The 27,895-nt window shown below is 36.6% G+C and overlaps 1 protein-coding gene across 1 annotated transcript in view; it reads left to right on the top strand.

Moving 5' to 3' along the window:
* The window catches only part of LOC115232605 (potassium voltage-gated channel subfamily KQT member 1), a 367,422-nt gene that overhangs the window by 212,457 nt on the left and 127,070 nt on the right, over nucleotides 1–27,895 (top strand). Inside the window, exon 4 of the mRNA XM_036515059.1 lies at nucleotides 20,913–20,991. Within this exon, the coding sequence (XP_036370952.1) occupies nucleotides 20,913–20,991 (79 nt within the window). The remainder of the gene's footprint in view (nucleotides 1–20,912; nucleotides 20,992–27,895) is intronic.

Below are 27,895 nucleotides of genomic sequence, written 5' to 3' on the forward strand. Positions count from 1 at the left end.
CAAGTTATTTTACTAAATTCTTTGTGATATATAAAGTAATTGAAAATAAATACAGTAACGAAAGAGTTAACTAGGAAAAGGATTAAATTAGTGGTGTCCTGAAACTGGAAATCTGATCTGACTGCTTACAGAATAGTGAACCCTGCTAAAGACACCTGAGGACCAAATGGATAGCAACAGACTGTGTCTATTACCTATGTAGGTTCCAATTGTATTTGAACTAAGAATATAACAAGTACCACAAGACATCTCATCTGATATGTTAATAATCCCACTAGTCTGTTTCCTTATGCTAAGAGTTGATTTATTGATCTCAGAAGAATGAAGGGTAAAATTGACTTTGGTTGGATTTAAACTTAGAACATTGAAAGCCAAAATAAATACTGCAAAGCAACTGATCCACATAGAAAAAATAGATTTTTAAAATCTTGTATTTGTTTTATTTATTATTGCAGTTTGCTGGGTGTTTTTGTATTATATATGCTTTATATCAAGGCACTCTGTTGGTTGCGATGATGAGGGTTCCAGTTGATCCAATCAATGGAACAGCCTGCTCGTGAAATTAATGTACAAATGGCTGAGCACTCCACAGACATGTATCCTTAATGTAGTTCTTGGGGAGATTCAGCGTGACACAGAGTGTGACAAGGCTGGCCCTTTGAAATACAGGTACAACAGAAACAGGAAGAAAGAGTGAGAGAAAGTTGTGGTGAAAGTGTACAGCAGTGTTTTCCACCACCCCCTGCCAGAGCCTCATGGAGCTTTAGGTGTTTTTGCTCAATAAACACTCACAATGCTCAGTCTGGGAATCGATACCACAATCATATGACCACTAGTTCACTGCCCTAACCACTGGGCCATTGCACCTCCACATGTTTTATATATAAAGGAACTGATATTCCATTGGTTACAACAACAAATTTTCCAGTTGGTCCAATTAACAGAACAGATAGCTTATGAAATTAATGTGCAAGTGGCTGAGCACTCCTCAAGCATGCATACTCTTAATATAGTTTTTAAGGAGATTCAATGTGACACAGAATGGGGAAAGGCTGGCTCTTTGAAATACAGGTACAACTCATTTTTGCCAGCTGAATGGACTGGAACAAACTGCTCTAGAATGCAATGGGCCACCAGGAATCAAACTTATGACATTATAGTCATGAGCCAAATACCCTAAGCTACATGCCTTCACATATATTATGCACTTTATTGTGTTTTCTTGTGTGCATGATTATTCAGTCCATGGAAAAATTATCTTGTATGAAACCAGTCCATACTGCAAAAAAAAAATTAAGCATCACTGTTCCAATGAATCAGCCAGTTTGTCATTTATGGGCTGCAGCAAGATGATATTTACAAGATACACTACACAAAGACGTTTATCTTTTCTAATATACCAATGGTTGATGGAACTCACAGTAAGTGTAGAATTGACAGAGGTTAATTTGAAACAGCTTACTTTAGTATTCTGTCAAAGTTTTCAGATACTTAATCATAGCATTGTGTAAAGGCTCACCTCGAATATTAAGACATCAGTTTTTGAGTGGCTGTATGAAATAGCAAGTCATTGTAATGATTTGATGTATCAATTCTTCTATCTTTACATTACATTTCAAACTAAATTGACATCAGGTTGGATGCTTTAGGGAGAAAAATGAATATAAATGAAATGTCATATAAACAACAGACAAGCACCTGTCACCAAGAATTCTATCAACTTCAGTGTTTCTTAAAAGCTAGGGAAAATATTTCTGTTTCACAGTCACTATACCTCACACACACCCACACCCACACCCACACACACACACGAACACACACACATATGCACACACACACACACACATCACACACTTATATACATTCATTCATTCATTCATACATATGTCCTGTAGGCAGCTTGTCAAGTATTACACCTTGTCCTTTTGTTCACAGAACAGAGTAGTTATACAAGTGACTCTAAAAACATCTTTCATCATTTCTTTCTGGATGACTTGAAGCTGTACAGGCCAAGTATTAACCACAAAATCAAAAACGAAAAGCTATTATATCTCATTGACCATTTTGTTTTTTCACAGACAAGAAACAAAAATTGGTGAGCTTGAAATGTATGTTTGGTGTTAAGTTATGAAAACTTGAGCCCTTCCCCACAAAGACTAAACCATGAACAGCTTGACTGAACAGCTTTTAGATGAGAAATACAAGCATTTTAGACAGAATAAAAACGTCAGGCATGATTGGTCATAATACAGAAAAAGGAAGAAATAAATATCACACAGGAGTTTGTGTTTTTTTTTGCTGAATGTGTGTGTGTGTGTGTGTGTGTGTGTGTGTGGTGTGTGTGTGTGTGTGTGTGTGTGTGTGTGTGTGTGTGTATGCATGCGTGCATATGTGTGTGTGCCTTGCTGGTCATGTCATTTCAAATACTTTGATGATTTCTCATCTTCGTTGCTGATGTCATGCTTGAGATTTGATTGTTACACTGATAGCTTTCAGTTACAAGTTGAAAGCCAAGAATTAAGCTTTCCCTTGTCTCTGTCAGTTTTTCTCTATAAAAAAAAAACTAGGCTACAAGTGGTGAATGACACTTCAGTTAGCTGTTCATATAGTTGAAGTTAACAAAGTGAGTTATGATACAAGGGTAAGAAGCACTTGAGAATCTTGCAGGAAAGTATAATAACAGTTACTTCTGATAGGATCCTGTGGACAAGATATTCGAGTGTTCTACTCCAAGAACCCTCTCAAGAATAGTAGATGGAGAAAATGAATGGGTGGGGTAGGAAAAGTCAAATGGACATTACTGTTTGTTTGAGGAAGTTTGAAAATACAAAACAAATCAACTTTACTTGTTTCTATAATAAAGGAAACAAATATTGGTTTCAAATATTGGTACAAGGCCAGCAACTTTGAGAGCTTAAATTAATTTCATTGACCCCGTGCTCAAATGGTACTTCTTTTATTGACTTCAAAAAAATGGAAGGTAAAGTCAATCTCAGTAGTATTTTAACTTAGAACATACAGGTGAACAAAATACTGCTAAACATTTTGCTCAGCATGCAAACGATTCTGCCAGCTTACTACTTTAAAGGCAACAAATATTAAGAAGACGAGTTGGTGAAAATGCTGAGAAAATTACTGTAGTGAGACAAGAGTTCATAGTTCAAATCCTGGCTAATTTTTCAGTTACATTCTCAAAATGCTATCTTCCCATGAGAGACGATGTAGTAACCAGAATGGTCTTTAATAGATTAAGAAAGAAAAGTATAACAACAAATAAAAAGGAAAAATATTGTGAATGATCAATTAAAAAAATATTGGTTGTCATCATTATTGTCATTGTTGTCATCGTCTTCGTCGTTGTCGTCATCATCAGCAGCAGCAACAGCAGTAGCAGCAGCAACAGCAGAAGAAGAAGAAGAGACTGTATTGCTTTATGTCTGTTTTCCATGCTAGCATTGTTTGGAAGGTCCAACAGGAATGGATGAGCCAGAAGACTGTAACTAAAAATAACAGTAATGAAATTAAAACGCAGTTGGCCTGCTATTATTTTGCTCCACAAAATAAAAATATGCCCCGTTGTAGAAATTGGATGTCCACTTGACATTAAGAAAATGCAAGAGAAAGCAAACATCTATGAATAATTGGTGGAGAGTTTGCAAATCCAGTCACTGAAATATAAAGGATGAATCGTTGTGTGAATAATGATGGAAAGATCAAGGTCATTTTCTTTAGAGCTTTGCTGCTTGACAGGTAACCAGTTAACATACTCTCTAAAATACCAATCAAGAAGAGAAGACACTTCTCTGTTCAACCATCCACCCATTCATCCATCCATCCATCCATCTATACAGCATACATGCAAACACATAATACATACATACATACAGACAGACAGACAGACAGAGACATGATAATTGCCTCATCCTATCAAATGATGGCCTTCTCACTTTCAGCTTCATTGTTCTAATTTACTTTCATCCTTGCACTGATGTGACTTTTCATGCCAGGCGTAAATGAACATGGATCATACTTTGATTAAATAAATCAGTTCTCTAACACTTCTGGAACATTTTACTGTTACCTTTCAAATACGACATTTCATGTAAAACAACCTAATACATACATATACATGTGTGTATGTGTGTGTGTGTGTGTGTGCGAGTGTGCATATTTCATATCTTGTTTATGGCCACTACATGTTGAAAGAAGATTAAATCAGCTTTACATTTATTCATTTATTATTTACTTCTTCATTAATCATTATCGTGACATTAAAGTGTTAAAATGTTTTTAACACTTGGTGATATTTTTTATTATTTTCACACTTCTGAAAGTGGTGAGCTTGCAAATTCATTGCTTAGGGGTATTTCTCTCAGATATTTACATTATGAGTGCAAATGCTGCCGAGGTCAACTCTGCTTTTCATCCTTTAGGGGTTGATAAATAAATAATTGATTTTTTTTCCCTCCCCTCAAAATTTCTGGCCTTATGCTAAAATTAGACTTATTTTTACTTCTGAGTTCAGTTTCCAGTTGAATCAAACTTACTTTACTCTCATGGGGTTATTCAATAAAAATTTTAATGCTTTTTCATGTTATTTAACCCTAGGTCAGATCTGATCCAGCAGTCCAATAGTCAGAAGTGTTTCCTACGTGATCATGATTATCCTTTCAGATTTTTACAGTTTATGTAATTTGATGGGTTTTTTTTTCTTTTTGAAGTTGGTAGGTATAATTTGAGGAAGATATGGTTTCTTTTTCTAATATATTAAATGACCATGTGTGCGCTCCGTCATTAATTCTATTAAAATGTAATGGTCAACTCAATTACACTATTGGCTGTAGGAATTTAGAGATGCACGTGTGGTTGTGTGGTTAAGAGGCTTGTTTCCCAACTATGTGATCCAACTGTGCAGCACCTTGGGAAAGTGCTTTCTACTATAGCCCTGGGCTTACAATGTCTTATCAGTGGATTTAGTTGAGAGAAACTGAAAGAAGCTCATTGTACATATGTGTATCTGTGTGTGTATGTATGTACATGCATGTGTGTGTGTGTGTGTATAGACATGCATGTGTGTGTGTGTGTGTGTATAGACATGCATGTGTGTATTTGTGTATACCCTTGTCTGGATATCATGTGATGGTTGTAAATGAGTCTCACCACCACACAGGCAGTGTTATTCCTTTCTAATATTCTGTGAAAACATGTCAGGGCAATGAGAAGTATTACCTTTCTTGGAAACAGGTGAAGGTTGGTGACAGGAAGGGCATCCTGCTGGAAAAAAATACTATCTGATCTATGAAAGCATGGGAAAGTGAACATCAAGTGGCAACAGAGATGGTTCCAACTGGGTGGATCATTAGACAAAATGTTGTACCATATTTAGTTGCTCTCCTTTACTGTTTGAGTTCAAATCCAACCAAGGTCGTTTTTGCTTTCTATTCTTTGGAATTAATACAATAAATATCAGGCATAGGTTAAGAAATTCACTTCACACTAATAAAGTCTTGGGTTCAATTCCACTGAGTGGAATACAGCCTTGGGTAAACATTTTTCACCATAGTCTCAGATTGACTAATGCCTTGAGTGAAATAAAAGCAGTCAAAACTGTATAGAAACCTGACTACTGTAATTCTATGGACCAGCCATGTTGCATTTAGTGTTAGGGTGAGTTTATTTGAGAGTTGCTTTTAGACTATAAATATCTGTGGAATATTCAGCCAATTATGCCATAATTCAATAATCTATATTATAGGCACAGGCCTGGCCATGTGGTAAGAAGCTTGCTTCCCAAACACATGAGTAATCAATGAAAAGGTGGTTCAGTTGATTAAATAGCTGTAATGCTTGTCAACAAAATCAATGGAAGATGCATTTTATTTTACCAGTCAAGAACTGGAACCGGTGTATTGAACTGTTCCCTCCTGCTAATCTGTGTGGGCTTGTTCCTATGTTAGAAATCAATAATTATGATCATTTATGAGAAATATGTTGGAAGATGTGCTATTCTGGTAGAAGGTAGTGAGTCAAGACATGAGAGGAAAATCTACCAAGGTATTCTGTAAAAAGCATTTCACAATAACATAATCAGGTATCTGGTTCTTTTTTTAGGTAAAGAGTCAGATATCTGGGTCGCTCAGTGCAAACTCTTCTGTTGTGATCATGTAATTATGTGTAACATGTAAATGTGTATGTGCGCGTGTGTGTGTGTGTGTGTGTGTGTGTAAATGTGTAATGTTTCACACATGCAAAGAAAGCACCATCTATAAAACAAACTGTTTGCCTATTTGTATCTCTCTCTCTCTATATCTCTCTATCTCTCTCTATCTCTCTTTCCCTATCTATCTATCACTATATCTATGTGCAAATGTGTGTGTATGTAAAACACTTCAAGACAGATTCCATTATTCTGTTACTTACATTGACAAAAGTCATAGAACCCAAGAACTGGTTTTTAAGGCATGTAAATCTTTCATTAGATTTAAACTGACAAATTGTGTAACTTGACAAAGCCTAATGTAATTTTTAGAATGGAAATTAAAGAATATTGCTTTTGATATTTTCAATGTAGCTTTAATATTGATATATTGGATTAGACAGTTAAGACTAAGATAAGAAATAAGGAAATGTCATCATTTTAAATTATAAAGAAAATTCATCTAAGAAATCTAAATAAAATAGTTATTATTTTTGATTATTAGCCATCCAATTATATGACTGTGTGAGTGTGTGTGTGTGTGTGTGTGTGTGTGGTTGGGTGAAGGTGCATGGCTCAGTGGTTAGAGCATCAGGTTAACAAGCTTGAGGTTGTGAGTTCAATTGCTGGACCAGGTTATGTGTTGTGCTCTTGAGCAAGACACTGCTGAGATACCTGCTAACCCAAATAGGGACAGACCACATAGAATAGGAGAGAGTCACAGCATGGAGGAAGATTGTAACCAGACTGCAGCAAGCAATGTTGAGTAGGCCAGTGCAGTTGTGACAGATGAGAAATGCCAAAGAAAGAAAGAGTTATTGTTACAATCACTTCTGACCAAAACCTACATATTTGCTCCAGGTGTGCTAGAGCCTGTTGTTCAAGGATTGGTTTACATACGCATTCAAGGGCTTGCCATGCTTACTCACAATCTTCGACACATAGAACTGCTATCACAGCCATCATATATATGACTCGTGGGTTGGACAGTCACTGAAGAGGTCACAAGCATGACACGAAAGATTTCCATTCAATGGACATAAAATAAAAACAAAAATAAACAAGTGAAGAACAAATATATAGTGTGTGTGTTTATTTGGCAAAACAAAAAAAGACCATCCCAAGATATAACATTATATATCACCATGTTGGACCACTGAAATCTACAAATAATTTAAACTTATAAATTTTATATATATATACAAATATATATATATATGTATGTATGTATATTTTTATATTTATATATTATTTTATTTATCAATTAATTAATTAATTAATTTATTTATTTATTTATTTATTTTTTTTATATATCAAAAATATTAAAAGTTTAATAAAAGATATATATGAGGACTAGGGCTAGGAAATTTCTGGTTTAAAGTTGGATACTAAACTATGGCCAAAGTTAACTATCTCAGGAGATGGAGAATTTTAACAGAAATGCCTGAGAAAAGCATTGAGTTGTGGCAACGTCCTGCTTTCAGGTTTTTCAAAAAGTATGGCTGGTCCTGTACAAGGTTTCACCACTAAAAACAAATTTGTGGGTAGTCTAATGGCTATAATTTTGGCTGTTAGACCCTCATACTTTGAAGCCAATAAAAGAAACCCCTTTATATATAATTGGAATATCTTGAAGCAACAAGATTTAAATAATAGCATGTAAGTATTGGATTGAAAAACTTTTGGAAAAATAAAAATGAAGACTTTCTGTGCAACTCAAACCGATATCTATAAAGATAACAGACATTCTATCATTGAATCAAAGAAATCCTTCAAATTCCACTGTCCCTTTCAGAAACTTTATTCTTACCTGTGAAAATTGTAAGTTATTTACATCATAAGAAATTTTTATAAAGTTTTGAAATAATGTTAAATAATTGAGGAGGGGGTATCTCAAAGCACACACTTAAAGCTATAAGCAATAGCATGTGAATATTGCTTTGCAAAACCCTTTTAGGACAGGAAACAAAAAGGCTATCTGTGGGACTTGAACACATATCTGTAGACATTCCCAAAAACAATTCATTACATTCTCTCAAAAGTTTGTGAAATATTCCAATGACATCATCATGATATGTATATATATATATATATATATATATATATATATATATATTATAGAGAGAGAGAGAGACAGACAGACAGAGAGAGAGAAGTTAGACAAGGCTGGTTTATGGGGTTACAGCTTTACAGTGTATCATCAGATCCCAAAACCTGTTGTCTGATGGCCTCTCTAGAAAATGGACGAGGAAAAGGTTTTGTTACTTTGTCAACATCCGGGGATTGTCTCCCTTTGGCTGTTGATCATAAATGACCCTGTTATCGTGTGGCTTCCAGTAGCCCAGCAGGAATTTCCTGAAGTACAAGCATGGTCCGAAGACCTCTACTCTGGAGTTAAGGATGTTCCTCGGTTGAGGACACACACACACTCAAATGCAGGCATGCATGGAAGATGGACATTAAACGATGATAATGATGATGATGATGATAATGATGATATATATATATATATATATATATATGTATACACAATGAACTTCTTTCAGTTTCTTATTTATTTACTGCCCACAAGGGGCTACACACAGAGGGGACAAACAAGGACAGACAAAGGATTGAGTCGATTATATCGACCCCAGTGTGTAAGTGGTACTTATATTAATCGACCCCGAAAGGATAAAAGGCAAAGTCGACCTTGGCGGAATTTGAACTCAGAACGTAGCAGTAGGTGAAATACTGCTAAGCATTTCACCCGGCATGCTAACATTTCTGCCAGCTCACCGCCTTTTAGTTTCTGTCTACTTCTTTCAGTTTCTGTCTACCAAATCTACTAAGCTTTGGCCAGTCCTGGGGCTGCAGTAAAAGATATTTGGCTCAAGTACCATGTAGTAGGGAGGAACCCCAAGCAAACTGTTTGGGAACTGAACTTCTTAACCATGCTGCAATGACTGTGTATATATGCTTATATGTGTATGTGGTAAGAAGTTTGTTTCGCAACAACATAGTTTTATATTCAACCAAGGCCTTGTGACTGCTTTTGGTAAATGGAAAGTGAAAGTAGCCCATTGGTATACATATGTACAGATGTGTATGTTTATATATGTGTGTGTGTATGTGTGTGTGTATGAGCGTATGTGTGTGTGGGGGGGCGTATGTATGTGTGTGTGTGTGCGCGTGTGTTTCCCTGTCTAATACCATGTGATGGTTGTAAATGAGCATCATTGTCCTATAAGCAGGAGTGTTTATTTTTAGTCTTCTGTGGAAACATATCTGGTGATGAGAGAATATTAGTTTACTTGGAAGAAGGTGTGTTTTTGGTGACAAGAAGGGTATTTGGCCATAGAAAAACCTACCCCAACAAATTCCAGCCAACCCATGCCAGCATAGAAAAGTGGATATTAAAACATGATGATGACAATGATGAAGATGATGATGATGATATACACGTATATATAATTACAGAAAACAAGATATTGAGTTTTCGCATCCTTCATTGTAATTTCCTTCATATAACCCCAGAGTCATGCTCAAACTAAACACAAATGGTGACAGAAATGATGAGAGGTATAAATAGATATAAAAAGGAGAAATAAAGCTGTTTGTTCATCCTGTAAGTCTTTCAATGTCACTGAACAGTTAATATTACAATAACAACCATATCTCTCACCATTATAACTATTTTTAGTTTGTTGATTTTGTTTTTAATCTTACTATTTTTATTGTTGTTATTGTTCATGATGTAAACCTTTCGTATAATAGTCTTTATGAAGAAATCATTATTATTATCTAATTCTGCCGAGGTCGACTTTGCCTTTTATCCTTTGAGGGTCGATGAAATAAGTACCAGTTACATACGAGGATCAATATAATCAACTAACCCCCTCCTACCAAATTTCAAGCCTTGTACCTTTAGTAGAAAGGATTATTATTATTATTATTATTATGATTATTATGCCATCAAAGTGACACTGGGGTAAAATATACAAAGCCCATCATGACTACCTGTCTGATAAGGGTGTACCAGGAACATGCATCACAACCATATTTGCGCGACATGATCTCATATCAAGATAAAAAGCACCTTGCAGGTGGGGCCCAGTTAGAATTTTCTTCAGGTCGAGTAGCCCATCCTGCTCAAAAGGTCCCTGAATAAGGGTTGTTTAAGGATGTTGAATGAAACACTCATGTTTCCAAGGGTGAATTATTCAAACCCCAAAGAATTCCTCTCAACACATAGCTATGATGCTCCCCCACTACTTCTGCTCATGATCAGAGATGCACATATCATCAGCCGCTAAGGGACATGCTCAACTGGTTAACATCAAGTAACTGACAAGCAAATCTGTGGTATTGAGCAGAATATTTGCTGTAGCCTATCTTTTTTATACCAAGACAAAACAATGTACATGATAACACTTCCAATCAGTTAAGATCAGAAGCCATGAGAGTCACTGCCTGGTACTGCATCAGGGCATTTATTATTATTATATTATTATTATTATTATTATTATTATTATTATTATTATTATTATTATTATTAGTGTCATTATTATTGTTATTATTAGTTTTCTCATCTATATAATAACATGTTATAATTACTTTTATTATTTTTGTTATTATCAGTTTTATTTTTCTATATAATTGCAGGTTGTTGTTATAATGACTTTAATCTTCATCACCATCATCATCATCATTATCACCGCCACCGTCATCGTCATCATCGTCATCATCATCATCATTATTATTATCAGCAATTTTTTTCTATTTAATAGTGTGTTCTTACTATAATTACTCTCACTATTATTGTTGTCACCAGTTTTTGTTCTATATAATATCATATTAATAGCAGTCTGTAATAGGTATGTATGTCTGAGTAATAATAATTGAGATGGTTTTCTTGTGTATATGCACACAAGTTAACACAGCTACATATACAGTATATATGGCATTGTGAATCTTTAATTCATATCAAGTTACTTGAGGTTTTAATCTTGCTTCTAACATTTTTGAAGCCTTTTTATCTGTCCTAATTAAATTATAGGGGCTAGAGCTCAACTTGATATGATTTCCTACTCTGTGTGAAGATGGATATGTATCAATTCATAGCCCCTCAGGTCGGTGGCCCTGCTCGATCTGTAGAAAAAGTGTAGGTAGAAAAACCCCATAAGATGTACCCAGTGTAAGCTATGGACACATAAGAGGTGCAGCAACATCAAAGGAAAATTAACCAAGAAGATAGCTTTCATGTGCGGTATATGCACAGGGGCAATAGACACCACAGATACTCAGAATACAGATTCCATCACACTCCAGGGGGAGAAACTAGAAGTAGTTGATAGCTTCTGCTACGTAGGTGACCAAGTCCGTAGTGGGGTGGATGCTCAGAGAGTGTTACCTCTAGAATAAGAATAGCTTGGGCAAAGTTTAGAAAGCTTCTACCCCAACTGGTGACAAAGAGTCTCTTGCTCAGAGTGAAAGTTAGATTGTACGACGCATGTGTGCAAACTGCCATGCTTCACAGCAGTGAAACATGGGCTGTGACAGTGGAGGACTTGTGTAGGCTTGAAAGAAATGAACATCAAAGGAAAATTAACCGAGAAGATAGCTTTCGTGTGTGGCAGATGCACAGAGGCAAAAGGCACCACAGATACTCAGTAAACAGATTCCATCACACTCAAGGGGAGAAACTAGAAGTAGTTGATAGCTTCTGCTACCTCAGTAACCAAGCCTGTAGTGGGGGTGGATGCTCAGAGAGTGTTACCACTAGAATAAGAATAGCCTGGGCAAAGTTTAGAAAGCTCCTTGCCCTCCTGGCGACAAAGGGTCTCTCGCTCAGAGGGAAAGGTAGATTGTACGATGCATGTGTGCAAACTGCCATGCTTCATGGCAGTGAAACATGGGAGGTGACTGGAGAGGACGTGTGTAGGCTCGAAAGAAATGAAGATAGCATGATCTGCTGAATGTGTAATGTCAGTGTGCATGCACGACAGAGTGTAAGCACCCTGAGAGAAATGTTGGATACAAGCAGCATCAGATGTGGTGTGCAAGAGAGACGTTTGCGCTGGTATGGTCATGTGCTATGGATGGCTGAAGAGAGATATGTGAAGAAGTGCCACTCCCAAACAGTTGAAGGAATCCGGGGTAGAGATAGACTCAGGAAGACATGGGTGAGGTGGTCAAGCATGACCTTCATATGTTGGGCCTCACAGAGGCAATGATGAGAGACCAAGACCTCTTGAGATATGCTGCAACTGCGAAGACCCAACAAATGAAGTGAGTTCATGGCTTGCAGGAAGGCCTGCTGTGCTTACCTTGGATCATAGGGTGACCTGCTGTGCTTGAGGAGACCTATTGAGTTAAGTACATCAACATTAAAATAAAAGTCAAATGGAAATTGTAGTTGTGATACCCATGCTAGTGGCATATAAAAAGCACCCACTGGACTCATGGAGTGGTTGGCATTAGGAAGGGCATCCAGCTGTTGAAACACTGCCAGATTAGACTAGAACCTGATGCAGCCTCCTGGCTTCCCAGACCCCAGTCGGACCGTCCAACCCATGCTAGCATGGAAAACGGACGTTAAACGATGATGATGATGATGATGATGATGATGATATATATATATATATATATATTTGCTTGTGAAGACCTGGCAAGCTGAGTGAGATTGTAGCCATGGTCGATGCTACTGTCGCATAACCGGCCCATTTAAAAGTACTTTTCAATTGTTGGGCAATATGCCGTGCTTGAGAAGACTTGTTGAGTCAAGTGAAATTGTGGTTGTGACTGATGCCAGTACCATCTGACTGGCACCCATGCCAGTGGCACATAAAAAGCACCATTTGAGTGTGGCTAATGTCAGTGCTGGTGGCATGTAAAAAGTACCATTCGAGCATGGTCAATGCCAGAGCCACCTGCCTCGCCCCCCATGCTAGTAGCACATAAAAAGTACACACACTACACTCTTGGAATGGTTAGCATTAGGAAGGGCATCCAGCTGTAGAAACCTTGCCAAATCAGATTGGAGCCTGGTGCAGCCTTCTGGCTTGCCAGTCCTCAGTCAGACTGCCCAACCCATGCCAGCATGGAAAGCAGACGGTGATGATGATGATGATGATGATGATGGTGATATATATATATGTGTATGTGTATATGCATGTATGTATATGTGTGTGTGTATATATATATATATACGTTTAAATATTTGTTGTGCAAGATTTTTTATGTGAAGTCGTGTGTTGAAACAGATATTGTTATATTTCGGAATGGTCATATTGCCAGTTTAGCCAATAAAAACACACGCACTATATATTTGGTGTTATTTTGCTTCAGTGATATTTATTTTTTACATTAATCTTAATCTTATTTCAGCCAGAGTTCTTTCGTCACACTCCTGTGACCGCATCAGTGGTCCTTTGTTTTCTTCTTTCGTATTTGTGTCTCTCCTTACTAACCGTCAGCCATTTTGTATTTCTATTGTATGTCTTCATTTGCGCATGCTTATATCTCTATGTGCGTCTATGTTTATTTAGTGTGTGTGGGGGGGATGCCTGTAATATTTGTATCTTCTGTTTATATACATTCATGTAATTTGTATTTTGTTTTTGTTGTTGTTGCTTTTGTTCTAATTTTGTTCATGTGTTTACATCCACCCATTATTATCATTACATATGCTTGTATGTATGTATAACAACAATATTAGTAATAATAATAATAAATCTAATCGAAAAATATATATATATATATATATGTATATATATATACATATACACATATATATACACATATACATACATATATATATATATATATATATATATACATACATATACATACATAGATACATATACATATATATAGTTATTCATTTCTATTTGTTTATCTATCTGTGTATTTATTTATTATGTTTTCGGGATCCTCTATCGTCATATGTTGTGGTGTGTGCTATTGCTCCATTCTAGTTTTCTATTCAGGCTAGGTTTATTTTCTATTATATGTGTAGCTTCTGTAATTTGTCTAATTGTTGCATGTGTTCTATGTGTGGACAATATCTTAATCTCTATGTTATTGATTGATCCCCCGTGTTCCTGTTCGGCGTGTTGGTACAGAATCGATGAGCTTTTACCTTCCTTGAGTTGTCTCCAATGTTCATTCACCCGCTCTCCTATGCTTCTTGCCATTTTCCCTAATACTATATATATGTATCAGTCGCCATGATAGATCATCGTCATATATATATATATATATCAGTCACCATGATAGATCGGTAGCCACTACACAATTTTTTTCTCTCCTTGTTTATTTCTGTGTCCCTTTCTGTAGAAGAGCGTAGGCTTGAAACGTAAAAGACTTTTTCAATTCCTGAGCATTATACTAATACATCTGTTTGTTTTCTACACCACCTGTCTTCATCTTTTGTTTTTTCGTGAACTCTCCCTATATATATATATATATATATATATATATATATATTATATATATATATACATATATATATATATATATATGTATATGGAGAGAGAGAGAGTTGGAACTTGAGGGAAATCCAGGAAGGCATAGGATGTGGTAGTAAAGGACAACTTTAGAACACTGAACCTTTCAGATGAAATGACAGAGGACTGAGATACCAGGTGCTTTCTGTGCTCAAGAAGACCCTTTCTCTACTGTAGAAGTGTTAAGGCCACTCCCTCAGGTAGAAAGGATTGATCTGCAAGAGCCTTGTGCCAGTGACATGTACAAAACACTCATGCCGGTGTCACATAAAAGCATTTGTGCCAGTGCCACATTAAAAGCACCCATCACACACCGTAAAGTGGTTGACATTAGGACAGGCACCCAGCTGTAGAAACCAGGCCAAATCAGGCTAGAAACTGGTGCAGCTTCCCAGCTCTGGTCAAACCATCCAACCTATGCCAGCATGGGAAATGAACATTAAAAGATGATGATGAGGATGATGATGATGAGGATGATGATGATGATATATGTATGCACATGTAGCTTAGACTCTGTTCATTTTGTAATACGAACTCATGTTATCTTGTTCCATGAACAAGACTCCAGTTTTATGTTATTTGTTGTTCATTGCTTTATCCTTTACAGCTAATTTTATTTGGATTTCTTTTTTTTTTTATTCCTATTTTTTAATCAGTAGCTTATTTTTATACTTTCTATAAAAATTTCTATACTTTTATATTTTTAAATTTATTTCTTTTTTATTCATTATTTATTATTTTGTATTCTTGTTATTCCTTCTTTATATTTATTGTTATTTATTTTGGTTCCTTATTAATTTTAGTTCATATCATTTGATTGAGTCATTATGTGAAATTTTCTTTTCTTTGTCTCCTATTTGTGTTTTTACTTTTATTGGTTTATTTTTATTTGTGATTTTGATATTAATTTTTACTCTTCATTTCTATATTTTTACTAATGTATTACATTAATTTTCAATTTTTTTCTCTAATCATTATTTTCTGTCTCTTTTATAAATATTTACTGAGCACATCTGTCATTATTTGTATTTTGTCTGAGCTTGATTCTATGATGTAAGAGCAATATTTTCAACCCATTTTATATTTTGATATCCTCATGTGATAAGGCAATAACAAAGAACCATCCTTGAGAAAACTTGTCCTACAAAGTAAAATCAAGGCCTTAAAGGCATGTTGTTTATGCCCATTCCCTTATATATAATCTGTCCTTGACAAATCTCTCTCCCACAACTCATATTCCCAACACTTCACCCCATCTTCCACCTAGATTTGCAACCCACTCTTTAATCCCCTTTTGCACTCTCATAAACCCCCCTTCACACAATGTGATCCCTTTCAAATTTTTTTGCCACAACATATCCTCCTAACAACCCTCCCTCTACCTGTGTACACTCCACTCCATGTCCCTCTTTTCTTCTCCAATCTTGTAAATTTAACTCACCCTCCAAACTTCATTCTCTGCGATCCTTGCTTCCACTTCACTTATATAAATCTTTTCATAACTTGAGTGTTCCCCTCATCACATTTTCCATTCTCCATTCTCTCCACCTAGCTGAGGTATCTACGCATCTCTTCCACTGCAAGATGCTTATTTCTGTTCCTCTATTCATACTCCAACCCTTTATCACCTGGCACAAAGCCACCTCCCTCAATATTACTCCTTTTCTCAATTGAAGGGCCTCAGCTTGCAAGTTACTTGGTGATCTCACTGCTGCTGGTGCTACATAAAAAGCACCCAGTATTCCCTGCAAAGTGGTTGGCATTAGGAAGAGCTTGGTGCAGTCTTCTGACTTGCCAGTTTTTGTCAAACTATCTAACCCATGCTAGCGAGGGAGGAGGACATTAAATTATGATGATCATCATCATCGTCGTCATCATCATCATCATCATCATTGAAACAATTGTGATGAAGGACTCATAATATCATTAACTTGTTCTCTGTGATTATTTCAAGTATATGATGTTTTTTTAATGTCATAGCCTGATTCCAAATATATACCATTCTTTAAAATATTAAATGTGCATTATAGGAATGCTGCAGTCTAACATCTTTCAAATGCATCATGCATTTTAGTACATCACTGTATGTGTGTGTGTGGTGTGTGTGTGTGTGTACGTGTGAGCATGCATATATATATATATATATATTCCTTAGAGTGTAGGCGAGAATGATATGCCATAATATACATCTAGAAGATCTTGGAAGGACTTGTCCCAAACTTTGGCATCGAGAGTTACACAAATACTAGAACTGGGCACCACTGCATAGTGCCAAGGACTCTAAATTTGACATCAAAATGTAGGACAAGATACTGCAATAGCCTGGGCTTCAGAGCTCCACATCTCTTCAATATCCTCCAGAAGGGCCTGAGAGACCTGCATGGGGTGGATGTAGGTGTCTCAAAAATAAAGCTGGACCTCTTCCTGTCAGGTGTCCCAGATGTGGAAGAGTTAGACCCAGAAAGACCTTGGATGAGGTGGTGAAGCATGTTGGGCCTCACCAAGGAGATGACAAGTGACTAAGACCTGTGGAGATATGTTGTGCTTGAGAAGACCCAGCAAGCCAAGTGAGACTGTAACCATGCCCTATGCCAGTGCAGCATAACCAGTCCATTTAAGAGTACCCTTCAATCATTGAACGATAAACTGCACTTGCGAAGACTTGTTGATGTAAGTGAAGTTGTTGTTGTGGCTGATGACAGTACCGCCTGACTAGCACTCATGCCAGTGGTACGTAAAAAGTACCATTCAAGCATGGTCGATGTTAGTGCCGCCTGACTGGTCTCATACAGATGGCACATAAAAAGCACCATTTGAGCGTGATCATTGCCAGTGCTGCCTGACTGGTCCTGTGCTGGTGGCACATAAAAAGCACCATTCAAGCGTGGTCGATGCCAGTGCTGCCTGACTGGCCCCGATGCTGGTGGAATGTAAAAAGCACCCACTACACTCTTGGAATGGTTGGTGTAAGGAAGGGTATCCAGCTGTAGAAACTTTGCCAGATTGGATTGAAGCCTAGTGCAGCCTTCTGGTTTGCCAGCCCTCAGTCAAACCATCCAACCCATGACAGCATGGAAAGTGGACATTAAACAACGACGATGATGATATATAAATCCATAAGAGTCTGTGCACACACACACACTCATATTGGTAAGAAAAAGAAGAAGAAATGAAGTAATTTTTCCTTAGTTTATTTATATACAGGTAGAATTTTCCAAAGAAACGAAGTAAAATGAAATAAAATAGAATAAAACAGAACATTTATGTTATTACATTTAATGATCTTTATAGCTGGACATGCTTTCTAACACTTGTGACTTTACAGGGTGTTCTGAATGTGTTTTATTGTGGCTCTAACATTAGAGCAGTTACCATGTCCTTAGACTGACACAAGGTCCTCTCAACCCTACATTGTTTCCTTTCATTTGCTAACAACTTTATAAAGTGAACTGGGTACATGGCACCAGCACTGGTGAGGTTAGATGGTGTCTTGCAAGACAAAAGGATCTTCAATACTCTATGTTGTCGTTTATTCAAAGCAACATGACAATAGAATGAGTAGAACAGAGAGTGATGACAAAAGAACCAAGGTGAGTGGGTAAAGAGAGAGAGTGTGTGTGATAAGAGAAACAGTGATAGATTGGCAAGGGAAAATCAAAGCAGCAGGTGAGAAAAGCAGATGGAGATTCAACATGGACGTATTAGGTGAACAACTGACAAAGATGTGCCTCCTTGCCTCCATCACTACCACCAGTTTAATGTTTATTTCACCATGCTTGCACTAGTGAATGAGTTTTCTCAGCATCATGTATGGCTAATGGTTGTAGTCCTATGCCATTTCCTATGTAAGTATCAGCATCCTGAGATCAGTCCTCATCACTTTATCAAGTGTCTTTCCACTCATTTCGACTGTCTGACACTTCTTTGTACTGTTGTCATTCTCCATACACTTCATTGGCACAGTCTTTGATCTAGCTCACTATGACTGATTTTCCTTACTTCCAGTTTTTCACTCAACTCATTTGTATTCTGACATTTACATAACTCACTTGAAAATGTCTGTTTAATAGCTTACTAGTCTTTACAATTCCTCAGTATTCATGACCCTCATCTTACTATCATGCAACATCAAAGTTCATACACAATTATCATGCAATCTATTCTTCATCCTGAGAAATAAAGCCTATCAGAGGCATATCTAAGGCTTCTCTTGGTCAGAACTGAACATGCATCCACACCTGGGCAAAGGTTTTCAAAAAGACTACTCATTGCTAATGTAACAAGTTTCTCCTCTCTATGCCATTGATATTTTCCAAAGGAATGATAAGGCTGGTATGGCTTGGCACCAGTGTTGTGGCAGGTAGTGCCTTCAGAATACATTGAGCTGTAACTGATACCACAAAGTATTTTGTCCAGCACTCCAACCATTCCACTAATCCACCCAACCCCATTGCATCAGCTATGCTTTATTATCCTCAAAAGTAAGAAAGGCAAAAGTCGATCTTGGTAGAATTTGAAGCATGATTAAAGAGTGCAGAGAGAGGAAAGTGAGTGGAGCAAACCTCAATATATAATGAGTCAGGGGTGCTACTGGATAGCAATGATACAGAGGAACAGGGTCATGAGGACAAGATTGAGGAGTAAGAGCTTGGCATAGTGTTTGAAGGAGGAAATGTGAGGAAGAGAAGAGATGTAGATTGGTTTGTTGGGGTAGGGTGTGTGAAAAGTTTTCTTGTTACTTGTGGGTGGAACTCACAGATCAGGCGTTAGTGGATAGCAGTGATACAGTGAGACAGGGCCAAGAGGACAAGATTGGCGAGTGGGAGGTAAGCATAATGAATGAAGTAGAAATGTGAGGAAGAGAAGAAATATAGAGATGTAGTTTGGTTTGCTGTGGCACGGTGTTTGAAAAATTTCCTTGTTAAACGTGGGTGGGATACACAGCACTTCTAGAACTCAGTTTTATTGATGTGGGTGGGTCTTCTCAAGTACCTCATATTGCCAGACATCTCAGTCTATTGTCATTTCCTCCGTGATGCCAAACATTCTTTCAGTGACCAGCACTTCTTTATACAGCTATCTTCATTCATAGCCATCACATATCCAAACCAATGCTACATTTGATTTCTCTCTTGCCCAACTTTTCTCTCAATACATTTGCAGTAATTTAATGCGCACTGATGTTGCACATCCAACAGAGCATACTACCTTCATTTCTCTCCAGTCCTCACAAGTCTTCCACCACACATGTCTCACTACCATGAAGTATAGCCGTTTGCATACAAGCATCATATATTCTATCTTTCACTCTGAGGGAGAGTCCTTTCATTGCCAACAGAGGCAATAGCTCTCTGAACTTCATCCACCCAATTCTTATTCTAGAAACAATACTTTCAGAGCATCCTCCACCATTACTAATTTGGTCATCTAGATAACAGAGACTATCTACAACCTCAAAAGATAGTTTCTGTTACCTAGGTGACCAAATTAGTAACGGTGGAAGATGCTCTGAAAGTATTATTTCTAGAATAAGAATTGGGTGGAGGAAGTTCAGATATATGTGTGTGTGTGTGTATATATATATAAAAACATATATATATATATATATATATGTATGTATATATGTATGTATGTATGTCTGTATGGTGGATGCGCAATGGACTTGTGGTCATAGGATTGCGGTTTCAATTCTCAGACTGGACATTGTGAGTGTTTATTGAGCGAAAACACCTAAAAGCTCCTCGAGGCTCCAGTAGTAGGTGGTGGTGAACCCTACTGAAGTCTTTCACCACAACTTTCTCTCACTCTTTCTTCTTGTTTCTGTTGTACCTGTATTTCAAAGGACCAGCTTTGTCACACTCTGTGTCACCATGAATCTCTCTGAGAACTACATTAAGGAAACATGTGTCTGTGGAGTGCTCAGCCACTTGAACGTTAATTTCACAAGCAGGCTGTTCTGTTGATTGGATAAACTGGAACCCTCGTCGTCGTAACTGACATAGTGCCACAATGTATGTTTGGATGTATGTATGGATATGTGTGTGTGTGTGCATGTGTGTGTGTATGTATGTATGTATGTATGTGTGTATGTATGCATGTGTTTATGTATGTATACATGCATGTATGTACGTGTGTATGTATATATACACACACATGCAAATATTTCTTTGTGCATATCTATACACATACACACACACACATATATATATCTTCTGTTTTACTTTCAGACTGTATTGTTGTAATTGCGTCCATCTTTGTCCTGTGTGTTGGTTTCAATGGACAGGTTTTTGCTACTTCTGCCATCAGGTGAGTAATTCCACACTACTGATTTATTTAATTATACATTTGTTTAGATTCTTTGAAAGAAAGAAAAAAGAAACCAATAACAACATTTCTAATGATCTTCATAAAATAATAAAAGAATAAAAAGCAACCAAAATTAAAATATATTCCCGTCTACTAACCCCAAACCTGAACTTTGATCAAAGATGATCTTCCTACCTTTAGAACAAACGAGATGTTATTGTTGTTTAGTGAGAATCCTACCCTGATTGAGAAGATATGATCAAAAGTGTTAAAGGTATTTTCAGACATAAGACACCCATAGTTTGTATCAGTTGAATGCCCTTCTTTATGCAGAGTGGTGGCCTGAGTGCCTTTTATGTGACACCAGCACCAGCAAGGTCAGCTATGATAAAGCAGACCTCAGAGTGGTGGGCATTAGGAACAGCATCCAGCTATAAAAAACCATGCCAAAGCAGATAGTGGAGCTTAGCACAGTCCTCTGGCTTACCATCTCCTGTCAAACTGTCCAACCGATGCCAGCATGGAAGATAGACGTCAAATGATAATAATGATGATGCAAGGCAATATTATGCAATGTGTCCTTCCTTTTTTAACACAGAAGGTTGTACCTAAGGGAGAGCTAGCTACCATTTATAGCATGGGGATCAACCATATTAATGCTTCTTAATTAGCTCCTGTACTAATATGTTATGTACATATATGTTATGAGCCTGGTGTAGCCTTCTGGCTTGCCAGCCCTCAGTCAAACCGTCCAACCCCAGCCAGCATGGAAAGCGGACGTTAAATGATGATGATGATGATGATGAAGGTGGTGGTGGTGGTGGTGTGTTGTTGTTGTTGTTGGTGGTGGTGGTGGTGGTGGTGGTGGCGGCGGCGACGACGACGACGACGACGATGATGATGATAAGGAGGAGGAGGAGGAGGAGGAAACATGTTTAAGTCCAGCTGGAATATTTATTCCTTCATACCCTGAGTTTGCTGAGCATGAACCTGCAATATGATCTGAATCTTATATCTAATTAGGTTTTAAAAGGATCCTTAAAAACTACAGCATCTTGTAATTTATATGGGAAATATTACTCTGACATGAGAACTTGTCTTCAAGCTATACACATGGAAGCAACTGAAATAAATACTATAAGATAATGCTGTACCAGATTTAAGCTGCTCTTGCTGTTTGCAATGGTAGCATCTCTCTACAGGATGTTGATGAACTGGCTTTTTAATTTTGTAATCTAGTAATAGAGAGAAAAAGAAAAGGTTTTATTATTTTGGAGTAAAATCCTGAGAAAATAAGGCTGGAAGTAAATAAAGCAGGGAGCACATCATCATTATCATATTCATCATCGTTTAGCATCTATTGTCCATGGGTTGGATGGTTTGTCCCTGTGTTGGACATTGTCCATGGGTTAGACGGTTTGACCAGGGCAGGGAGCACATCATCACCATCATATTCATCATCCATTTAGCATCCATTGTCCATGGGTTGGACGGTTTGTCCCTGGGTTGGACATTGTTCATGGGTTAGATGGTTTGACCAGGGCAGGGAGCACATCATCACCATCATATTCATCATCCATTTAGCATCCATTGTCCATGGGTTGGACGGTTTGTCCCTGGGTTGGACATTGTTCTTGGGTTTGATGGTTAGACCAGGGCTGACTGTACCTGACTCTAGTCTGATTTTATATGGTTTCTACGACTGGATGCCTTTCCTAACACCAACCACTCTGAGAGTGTAATGGGTGCTTTTACTTGCTTCCATGACTATGATTTCACTTGACTTGATGGGTCTTCTTCTAAAGCATGTCATTTGTCATTACTTCCGTGAGGCACATGGTAAAGAAATTGTAGTTGGGGGAAGGATGGTTAGTAAAGCAGTGAAATTACTAGTGTCTTAATTCTATTGAATTTATTGAAGTCACAGGAATAGTGAAGTGTATTAAAAGAAGCAACAATTCTTCTTTTCTTTTCACAGCACCAGTTAAGGGTCAAAACTTCCACTGGTACTGTGGAGCCATGTGAATGCAGCCATTTGCATCATTTAAGTTATAGATAATTTTCTTTGGCTTAGAGAAAGAAAGGCAGTGTTTATGGTCCTTTTCATGAATGACAGGGTGGAAAAGAATAACCCTGAAACAGGTACCCAAAGGTCAGGTGGTGCTATTCAACTTAACAGAAGATGAAGTCTACTACTGAGATTATTAAGGCTTACAAATGAAATTATTTCCAAAGTAAAGGTCAAAAGATATATGACATTAGTTGATTGTGTCAGTCATGTATTGCAGGAAGTGGTTATGCTAGTATGGATATGTGATCGAAATTAATTACAGAGCTGTTCAAGGTAGCTCTAGTAGGATTAGACTGAGTTATAGGGAGAAACAGGTATAGGGAGAAACTGTATGATTGGTCCCCACTGATGAAATAACAAAGAGAGGAGTTGTACTGGTTCACACAGGACTACATTTCGAGTTGAATTCACATTTTATTGGTCTTACATGTCTTGCACAGCCTGCAACAGTCATGGACGCTGTCACTTTCTCCAGTTTAAACCATAAACAAACAACAAAAATATATGCAAGTAAAGAGAAAATAAAATCTGACAAGATGATATTGATGATGATGATGATGATGGTGGTGGTGGTGGTGGTGGTGGTGGTAATGACGACGACAATGACAGTGGTGGTGGTGGTGGTGGTGGTGGTGGTGGTGGTAATGAGGATGTGGTGGTGGTTCTAATGATGATAGTGATGATCATAGCAATGATAATGATGATGACAGCCATGAGGAAAACAACAGTGATGATGATGATTATGATGACGACTCTGATTAAAATTAATTGAAAGTGTATGTAAAAAAATATAAATGAATAAATAAGCATAAAATTAAAAAAAGAAAACTAAAATGTATCTGCCAAGTGAGAATTGAACATACACCACCCATGAGGAAACTAAAGAGGAAATAAAAAGAAGTAAAACAGGCTGCCAGGTTTGAATCAAGCATCAAATCAATGGTTAATGATCTGTGTTCAGGTACATAATATATAAGTGTGTATGCGTGCATGTATGTATATATATATATATATATATATATACATATACATATATATGTATGTATATGCTTATATATATATAGATGTATATACATATGTATATATATATATGTATATATATAAATATATATATATATATATATGTATGTATTTTTTTTATTTATTTTATTTTATTTTATCTAGTTTCAGCTCACGAGCTGTGGCCATGCTGGGGCACCGCCATTTATATATATATATATATATATATATATATATACGTACATACACATATATTTATACATATATATATGTGTGTATACATACATATATATACTTATATATATGTATATAAATATATACATATATGTGTGTGTGTGTGTGTGTGCATATGTATACCTGCATATGAATATATATATATATAAAGAGAGAGAGAGAGATTGCTATCAGTGACATCTTGCCAATTCTCACTTTGATTTTAACATATAGTTTCTGATATTTTGTCATCACAATCATCATCATCATTGTCATCATGGAATTGAATTTTTTTTAAAATCTACACATATAATATGCACATGTATGAATAACCATCCACACACAAACACAACACACACACACACACACACACACACACACAAAGATACACACACACACAAACAGTTGTACTCAAACACACATACACACACATACATCATCATTATCATCATTATCATCAGCATCATTTAACATCAGTTGTCCATGCTGGCATGGGTTGTACATGAGCAAGAACTAAAATACCTATACTCATAGACATTAAATTTATATAAATAAGGATAAGATCGTTATTTCAAATACTGATCATATCAAGTGGCTAGCATGGGAATAAAAACCTCACAGGTAATAATTATTATTAAAATTATAATCTAGGGTATCTAAAGATACCTTCATGCTAGATATAGCATCAGAAATTCATACAGCACCAGGAGAGAAGACAAAGAGATATAGATAATATACACACAAAAAACAAAAATAGTTGTCACTTCCCTTAATATTCTTCACTGACCTCTTCACACCTGGATCCTTGTGACAATGTAGATACTTCATGAGGTAAATAAATATTTTAGGGGTGGATACAAATAATAGTATGTAATGTATGTAATGTATTGGATTTGCGATGGACCAGTGTCCTGTCCAGGTGTGGAACTTATACACCAATGAAACCAGAAAACTGGCCCTTATGAGCCAGGCATAACTCAAGGGGGGAACAAACAACAATAATAACCATGTATTAGATTAAAGGTGATAAGTTGGCACAATTGTTACCATGCTGGGAAAAAGGTTTGGTAGCATTTTGTACCCCCTTTATGTTCATCCTTATCATCATCATTGTTTAATGTCTTCTTTCTATGCTGGCATGGGTTGGATGATTTGACTGAAAGCTGGTCAGCTGGGTGGGTGGGGGGTTTGCACCAGGTTCCAGTCTGATGTGACAAGGATTCTGCAGCTGGATGCCCTTCCTAATGCCAACCACTCTGCGAGTGTCGTGGATGTATTTTACTTGCCACTGGCATGGGTGCCACTGACCTGACATCAGCATTAGCCACAACTATGGTCTCACTTGTCTTGACAGGTCAACACAAGCACAGCATATTGTCAAGGGTCTTGGTCACCTGTCACTGCCTCCATGAGGCCCAACGCTTGAATGGTGCTTTTTTACATGTCACCAGCACTGGCATCAGCCACAACTACAATTTCACTTGGTTCAACAGGTCTTCACAAGCACAACATATCACCCAACAATTGAAGGGTGCTTTTAACAAGCCAGTTACACAACACTGGCATTGGCCATGATTTTCTGAGTTCAAATTCTGATGAGATCAATGTTGCTGTTCACTCTTTCGGGGTTGATTAAATAAGTACCAGTTGAGAACTGGGGTCAGTTTAATTGACTTACCCTTCTCCCAAAATTTCTGTGCCAAAATTTGAATCCAATATATTGGGTTAAAAAAAGAAACTTTGTATAGGAAAATGTTTGCAGGCTACTTATATAGTAGATGTGCTAACCATTACACTAAAGTAACTTTTAGTAGTTTTCCATTTATTTCAAAGCTTTCTTCTTACAAACTTTAGCATAATGGTAAGTATTTCTGTCACTTGGGCACAGAAGATGTGGGTTCAAGTCTTGCATGTAGCCTTCAACCTTTTTTATCAACCTATAGTTTTGTAACACAAATATATTAATGTAGTTTATAGCTGTGTCTGTTTGCAGACTTATTCTCAAGTGATTTATTTCACATCCCTAAGTGTCAACTTTTTTAGGGTGTAGACTTACTTTCTCACTGGAACAAATAAAACTTAAAATTGGAAGGAAGAGTAGTTGAGAGTTACTTTAGTGAAATGGGTAGTTCAGTTCCTGAAGGTTGCCTTTCACCACTTTTTATGCAAAGGTTGTTTTCTTTAATCAACAGTATTACAGCCTGTTTATATCTGTATTCATTTTGAGACCAACCTGTGAATGATTTACATGTATATATATAAATATAAAAGATAAATAAATAAATGAGTTAAACACATCTGTTATTCAAATCTTTATACTTCCGACATATGCTTCGAAGAAAACATTAGTATTATTCCAGAGGGAATAAAATGATGTAAAACAATGTGATCTTCTCATCAGGGAAAAAAGAGAAATAAAACACATCAATAAGCCATTTTAACCGAATGTGATGATTGCATATATGATGAAGGGAATGCTGGCAAGTTATTTTTTAAAAACCAAATGTTAATAGATTTAACATCAAATGCAATTTAGAGGAAGAGAAGGAGGAGAAAGAAAGAAATTTGCAGAAAACCAAGAATGGAGAAATATAGTGCGATAAATGAATGGGAATAAAGCTTAAAGGCGTGGAAATAGATATATTTAGTGGAAATGAAATATAAGAAGACAGTTAAAGGTCAAATTTTATAGATTGGTAGAAATTACTTATGGGAACTCCATTTCTTTATTTATCTATGTTATACAAAAACATTTCACTAAACCCCGGAATTTCTACCTTTATAATTAGGCTGTGACATCTTTGATACTTATGTGAATTTTTTGCTACCCTGGTAACTATTTGTTTATTTTTTCCATGTTATTTGTACACATTGAAAAAATACACATACATTTATATATATGTGTGTGTGTGTGTATGTATATGTATATATATATAGATATACATACATATATACATATATATATTAGGTAATAAAACAAATGGCTTATATCTGATAGCTTACTGGTAAAGCATAGTCACTTCCACAGTGTTCATTGTATATATGGTAGATGAAAGATGGAAGATACAAGAATTTTTATTAATCACAATAATTGTTTCAACACATCTGGCATCGATCCCTCACGGGTGGGATACTTAACAACTGGTTTAGGAACATCCAGCAGTGCAGATGTGCCTCTTAGGGTGATAAATAGGTATAACTCATTAAAATAACTGTTCTGCAATGTATTTTCTCATTTTTTGTAAAGAATAGCAGCAAAACAAAGGATATATCTTCATTTATATAGAAGATCAAAAATAAAGTTACAGATGCAAAAAAAGAAGCGAACATGCAATACAGCAAGAAAAGTATTAAAAATAACCATTAACAGATATGAATGTACAAAATAAGAAGATACATTGTGTAACTGTTATTTTAAAGTATTATATCTATTTATCGCCTGAAAAGACATACCTGCACTGTGAGATGCTCCTGAACCAGTTGTTAAGTATCCCACCCATGATGGATTGGTGCTAGATGTGTCGAAACAATTGTCGTGATTAATAAAAAGTCTTGTATCTTCCATCTTCTGTCTTTCCTTTATCATATAAATATATATATATATATAAAAATTCAAATAAG

Source organism: Octopus sinensis, linkage group LG2, assembly GCF_006345805.1.
Source record: "Octopus sinensis linkage group LG2, ASM634580v1, whole genome shotgun sequence".
NCBI classification, from domain to species: domain Eukaryota; kingdom Metazoa; phylum Mollusca; class Cephalopoda; order Octopoda; family Octopodidae; genus Octopus; species Octopus sinensis.